A 7,178-nucleotide genomic window follows, 5' to 3' on the forward strand; every position below is an offset into this window, starting at 1 on the left:
TGGTTTTTCCCATGGTCAATTACAACTCATTACCCCATTGTTGAGATTCATACTTAGGTTGATTAGTCCTAGATCCTAGGTTGTAGTGCTTTGACTTGTACAATTTTCATTCAATAGATTTGTAAGCTTGTACATATGAAACCAACTCCTAGCTTTAGGCTTAAATTATTCCAAGCTATGTGCTACTTCTAAATATCATCACTACAAATACTCAATAGATATATTGATCCATATGATATATTACATCTTTGGCCCATTTTTATGTCCTACAATGCTCCACTTCTATTAAGATAAGGTCTATATTGTGATTCAATATTCATTTTTGTACTTAGAATCGATCATTATTCAAGCATGTGAATTTTGCCTCATGAAAATAAGAAATATTTATGTCTTAACTATCGTTTTGTGCGCAAATCATATTGATCCTATATTATGAAGGTGATATTTTCATGAAGGCTCTCTTAATAGTCGGACACTCTTGAAATCTGGAAAATACTACTTAAGCTCCTAGATAATTTTTTAGTTATTGATAAATATTTTTATGACAAATGATAAAATTTCCATAAGAGAATATTAATAATTATATGAATTAGAGAAATAAGGAGATGTGATAAATTCTAAAAATAAGAACAATTTTTATAAGTCCATCAACACATAACATTTTATTAGTACTTCTTTTAACTTCAATTTGTAAAAAAAACATTGTAATGTATTTTGACCATATACTTCCCTCTTACTATGGTACATAATGAATATTTGTTAACAACTAATATTGACATCACCCAACACACAATATTCCCTTGAGTATTTATTAACAACTAGTATTAACACCACCCAACACACAATATTCCCTTCCAAAAATATCTGGATTAAAATAAATTAATAAAGTCATGTTATCCACTTTTATAAAATCAACCTTCATATAGTCAAACAAAAATATTTTGAGATGTAAACCTCCGCCCCTGTAGCAACAACGTTGTACTCGTTTAATAGAATAGCATGTTTTTTCTTTTGAGAATTTCATGGATATGGTGCCACCAGGTTTGTCAACTTAAATGCCTAAAAATATGGATTCACTCATCCTCCATAACACCATGGCTCTTTATGGGAATTGAGTGAGTTGTTTGGTCTTTTACCGACCAAAATGATTTATTAAGATTGTGAAGAGATTTCAAAGGAAGAAGCCTTTCAGAAGAAAATTGTGTCCTTACCTAACTCGCTAGGTATCAACATGGCAGTCTTTTTCTACTAATATTCATAGGGTTTGAATGGGTGGTTTATTAAAGGTGATTTAATAATATCTTTATTTATTGTTAATGTAAAATTAGATAAAAAATTATAAATTTGATTTTTTTAAATATTTAATTAAATCAGTAAATTATAAATGATATTATATTATTATTGTGAGAATTAAATTTAAAAAATTATTTTTATAAGTTTGATTTTTTTAATATTTATTAAATTAGTAAATTATAAATAATATCGTATTATTATTGTGAAAACATGTGATTCACTGCTCAATGTTGAGTTGACATGTGTCTCTTTTAAAAAATATATCTACTCTAAATAAATAAATAAAATTAAAAAAATTATTTTTACAAGTTTGATTATGTTATATAGAATATTTTCGGAGGAAATCACATTGAAGATTTTGGTAGATGGATTATCTAGTGTGGTTCATCTTCAGGACAAGATGATTTTTTTTAATATTTAATTAAACTAGTAAATTATAAATGATATCATATCATTATTGTGAGAACATGTAATTTGTGCTTAATGTAGAGTTGACTTGTGTCCCTTTAAAATAAAAGATATACTCTAGATAAATAAACATTGTCAACTATAATAAAAACATAAATATACATATTGGATTGGTTTTAATTAAAAGCATTGTAAAATATCAATAATCCTATTTTTATTGTGCTCACTTAGTTCATTGTTAATATTACAATCACATATGAAAAAGATGTAGTAAAAATGGTTCATTCTGACTCTTGGAATTATAAATAAAATATTTTGATGTCTATATTAAATAATAGAATTTTATATTAATTTATTGAAATAAAGTAATAAAAAAATATTTTATTTCTCTTATAAATATTTAAAAATAGAAATTAAATAAATTGTTTATATATATATATATATATATAGGTAGGTTGGTCTTAAAAGAAATAACTAAATAAATTAGTTAAGAAGAAATTTTGTAATTCATTTAATTTTTAATATAAAATATTAATAACAATAAAATATTTAAAAATACAATTTAAAAAATGAAAAATTACACATGGTTGATTTAGAGAGAAAAATAACTAGTATAAATTCATTTTAACCACTTATCAAGTACTAAAAGAGATTAAAAAGAATTAAATTTCTTGAAGTGTAAACTTATTTTTAAGTTTTATTTTCTAAGAAGAAAATTTAGAATTTTTTAATTTTATATTTCTACACTTGTGTTAGATCTTGTGCTCCATCCATGTCCTAATGATGAACCACAATTGAGAGTTCCAAACGTTGATGCCAAAAAGCATATGTGATTAATCCAAAAGAGCTTTCCTCTGATAATTTTGAATCACAAAAGTCTGAATTCAATAATATCAAGAGATTTGATCCCTTTGTAAATCCGTATTTAAGATGAATCTATACTGATATATTTACCTTATGATTAAATTATAAGTATTTAAAATTTTAAATGAAAGATTTTCTTAATATTAATAAATTAAAATAGATAATATATTCAAATGAAAATAATTTCTACATATTTTAAACTTGTTTAATAAAATTTTGAGGTTTATTGAAAATTTTGATGGTGAATAAATCATTATTCCATTTAACATTATTTTTAATCTTAATATAAATTCATATATATATATATATATAGATAGATAGTCTTTAAGTGAGACTTTTTGGAGTCTGGCAAAAAAATTGTGGTCAAATCTTGATTTGTGTTGTTTTAAAGGTTTTTGACTGTGTAAATATGGATTCAACATCCTCCAAAACCCTCAATAAATCCCTGCGGAAATCTAGACAAATTAGATCAAAAACAAACTTAAAACGAATAAATAAATGAAATCCTGTGTCAGATTCTGTCTTTATAGAAATAAATGAAATCAGAACTCATCAATAGCTTTAAGACTATAATATTTTATTAGAAAATCCAAACAACAACAACAAAAAACATATTTGAAGCAACGATTTTCCAGAGTCTAATTTTATAAAAACAATGACAGAAGGATAATGAATTCGTATATATATATAGAGAGAGATAGTGTTTCTGGCAAAAAAAACTTGGTCAAATCTTGATTTGTGTTGCTTAAAGGTTTTTTCACTGTAAATATAGATTCAACATTCTCAAAAATCTTCAATAAATCACTGCCAGAATCTAGAAAAATTAGATCAAAAGTAAACCTGAAATAAATAAACAAAAGAAATCTCATATCAAATTTTGTCTGTATAAAAATAAATAAAATCAGATCGCATCAATAGCCTTAAGACTGTAATATTTTATTAGAAAATTCACACAACCAAAAAAACATATTTGAAACAGCGACTCTCCAGAGTCTAATTTTACAAAAACAGTCACAGAAGGATAATACATATAGGAATAAATAAATGAAATCCCATATCAAATTCTGTCTTTATAAAAATAAATGAAATTGGATCATATCAATAGCCTTAAGATTCTAATATTTTATTAGAAAGTCCAAACAACCCAAAAAAAAAAGCATATTTAAAACAGCCATTTTCCAGAGTCTAATTTTACAAAAACAATCACAGAAGGATTTTATATATATAGCTTTTTAAGTGTGATTGTTTAGAGTATGGCAAAAAAAAATATTTGTGGTCATTATGGTCAAATCTAAAAATGATTATAAATATAGATTTAACCTCCTCAAAAACCCTAAATAAATCCCTACTAAAATCTAAAAAATTTAAATAACAAATATACCTGAAATAAATACATAAATAAAATCTTTATAAAAATAAATGAAATCAGATCTCATCAAGATCCTTAAGAATTTAATATTTTATTAGAAAATCCAAACAACCACCCAAAAAATAAAAAAACATATTTGAATATTTGAAGCAGCCATTTTCCAGTGTCTACGTTAAGATATTTTATGAAAACAATCACAGAAGGATAATGGAATGTTGCCGGGTTGCACTAAATATGCCACCCTGAGACTTCAGAGTAGTCTTAAAAAAATAAACAGGCTTTATTCCCCAATTTCTACAACAAAAGAATATATTGTAAATTTCTACATGAAAAAAACAAAACCCTAAACATTTTCACAATTTCACTAGTGTACCCAACTTAATCACAAATGCCCGGAAAAATCTCAGACGGTTTCTCCGGAAAAATTAACTATCCTATCAATGAATTTTGATAAACAACGGCCATGTCCGGAGTTCGAATCTCCGGACAACCGAAAACAATGGAGAAGTAGATTAGACGACCCCGGGCAGCGGGGTTTCTCTGTGGATCAAATTGCAGCGCACGTCATGGGGGCGAATCCGAGGCGTGAATTATCAACATCGTAAAGAATGTGGAAATTCTGCTGCTGGTAGTTCCCCAGTATTGAAAGAGAGCCAGGCGGAGTCCCCATGATGGCCAGGCAGACCACGGCCTCCTCCGGGTCCAGCTGAATAAAATAATTCTCCGTCGGGAACCGCCACACGGCCCCATCGGTAAAAATAATGCTGAATTTTGGCAGCTTCACGTCACCGACGCCGGAAACGTTGTAGCAGGGCCCGAGTGGCGGGAATTCCACGCGCGGGTAGGTGATCTTGGCTTCGAACGCCGATCGGATCTTCTCGTAAGCCGGCTGCACGAGGTAGGTGAGCGTGGTTCCGGAATCGACAATGGTGCCGCCGTAGCCCTCCGCCGTTATGTCTAAGGCGCCCGATGGCACGTCGACGCGCTCGCCGCCAACTGTGACAGCAGCGATGCGGACGTAATAGAAGGTGTCGACCGAGGTCGCGGTCTGGATTAGGGCGGTGTATTGGAGGTCCCGGTGGGCAACCAGGCGCTCGTCCTCACCGAAGACCAAGGTGCTGCTGACCGACGCGTTGCTGTCACGATCGACGAGGCAGTAGGAAAACTTGTGGCCGTAAAGCTCCCGGAGCTGCGAGGTGAAGGACAGCTGCCCGCGGCCGAGACCAAGGAGACCGGCGGCGCCGTGGAAGAGCCCCCGGTTCGCATGCCCGCAGCCGAAGACGACCCGCGGTACTAGCAGCGGTCCACGACGGCCGGTCACGTTGACGGAAAAGGTTTCCCACGACAGGTCGCCGGTGGTGTTGGACCGGTCACCGTACCAGTAAAAATATCGGCAAGGCGACGACGAGTTGCCCGCACAGCGGTCACCGGCTGCTTCCGCCTCCGGCGGTGCGACGAGACCGCACTGTACAGAAGAACAGGGAATTGCTGAGTAGGAGGATGACATGGAAGGGTCATACTTTGGTCCGATCTGTTCATAGCAATCCTCGCAGGGACTGCATTGAAGCCAATTGAGATCGCTACCCGTGTCGAGGATTAAAGAAAAATGCTTAGGTGGCGTGCCGATGAAGACGTCCATGAAATACTCACCCGAGCCCAGCGACACGCCGGATTCCAGCGTGGCGATCACCTGCGTCGCGCCTTGTGCTGTACTGGAATTCGAAGCCAAAGCCGAAGCCGAGTAGTTCAATGCCACGTTGGAGGCCTTGCGAGCCACGTCGGAGGCTTTGACCGCCACGTCGGATACGAACCCTGATTTGGAGACCTTCTGCAAGACTCGCTGGTGGAAGGCCCCGGCGCGGTATCGATCCCTGGCGCAGGATTCCAGTAACGCTTCCTTTTTGCTTTTCCTCTCATGCCGCTGCTCTCTGTGCATGACTTTCACTCTCATCGAGCGTTTTTCCTCTGTTTTCTCCGCCGGATTTTCTTCAATATTTGCAACGAATTGATCGCAGCTAGAACCCTGACTGTCCAGAATGGACTGCGGGTGGTTCGGGAATCGAATCCCGGCAAGATCAGAGCCGGTTTCGTTAAATGGAGAAGCCGCGTTCGTAGCGAAGCCCAGCAAAGCAAAACATAGAACGCCCAGCACGATATTATTCACCATCTGAACCGACGAACCCGCCTCTTTCATTACCGAAACAAAAATAGCAGAAATCAGCTTCTGCAAATATGCGTTTTCCTCTTGTGCGGCAGATTTCACAAGTCTCAACGTTATAGAATCCCGCACACCCAATATAATAATAAACCCCAGTATGCTTCAGTCCTGAGTCCTGATACACTGAATGCCTTTAAAATTAGCAGCTTTTGTAAAAGCCGAGAGTCCTGGAAACAGCTGGTGACGATGTTGATTTCACGAATTCCGAACACCAACAATAAATTTAACAATAAATAACTCTATCCCCAGCCTGCACACCTCGGATGCGTTCAAATCACGAACACCCACAAAAATTCTCTAAATTAACAGTGCACAATCGCACGGCGGATTGGTTCAGTTTTCCAGCGCCCGATCCACTATGCAAGTCACGGGACAGACAAACACTGAACAACAAGGTCACAGGTTCAAGTCTCAGGAGCCCAGGAAATCAATTCTATATAAAGGACAATTCACGATTCTAATATTGCAAGTCTGACCACAGAAAATATATTCAATTCTACAGACAGGCGCACTATTTTGCACAGTACTGCCCATGAAATCCCCGCAGACACATAAATACCACGCCTACCTCCGTCGGTTGAATCGTTCAAAGCTTGAATTCCCATATACGAAAAAAAATGAACGCATGAATTGAAAGTCAATACCTGTAGAGAGCCCCGTAATGGCAACGGCGCCCGGCTTTGAACCCGTGTCCTTCGCTTGCGATTATCACTTCTTTGACTAAACATTGTGATTTTACATCGGCGCCCCCTTCCCCTCTCCGCCTTGTTCACGTTCACGGATTTGACGATCGATTCGGCCCTAAAGAATTCAAGAAGCCACGTGGCACAGCCCGCGTTCTGGTCCAATTGTCTGAGTCCAATACATGGGACATGTATGGATCATGCTTTGAATTCCATAACGGCGTTTTTATCGTAATGTCTGAGATGACGTGGCTTAAAAGGATTTCATAACTGCGTTTTTTACGGTAAATATTAAGATGACGTGGCCTAACGGATGTGGTTCAAAGCAGGCTTATTGAGAGGG

At 35.6% G+C, this 7,178-nt stretch overlaps 1 protein-coding gene across 1 annotated transcript; it reads right to left on the reverse strand.

The window, feature by feature from the left end:
• Positions 1 to 4,190: 4,190 nt before the first annotated feature.
• LOC149171845 (aspartyl protease family protein 2-like) lies at positions 4,191 to 6,944 on the reverse strand. Its single transcript, XM_089424139.1, has 2 exons — positions 6,797 to 6,944; positions 4,191 to 6,535 (listed from the first exon to the last, which is right to left on the reverse strand). The coding sequence occupies exon 2, from the start codon at positions 6,126 to 6,128 to the stop codon at positions 4,482 to 4,484; it is 1,647 nt and encodes a 548-aa protein (XP_089280265.1). The 5' UTR covers positions 6,129 to 6,535; positions 6,797 to 6,944; the 3' UTR covers positions 4,191 to 4,481.
• Between the last annotated feature and the right edge of the window lie 234 nt (positions 6,945 to 7,178).

The sequence above is a fragment of the Pinus tabuliformis genome, chromosome 4_2, assembly GCF_031772625.1.
Source record: "Pinus tabuliformis cultivar Carrire ecotype Pingquan chromosome 4_2, CPIR1, whole genome shotgun sequence".
Classification (NCBI taxonomy): Eukaryota; Viridiplantae; Streptophyta; class Pinopsida; order Pinales; family Pinaceae; genus Pinus; species Pinus tabuliformis.

Coding starts and splice junctions, on each gene's coding strand:
- LOC149171845 (XM_089424139.1), bottom strand. CDS start 6,128: ATGAAAGAGGCGGGTTCGTCGGTTCAGATGGTGAATAATATCGTGCTG.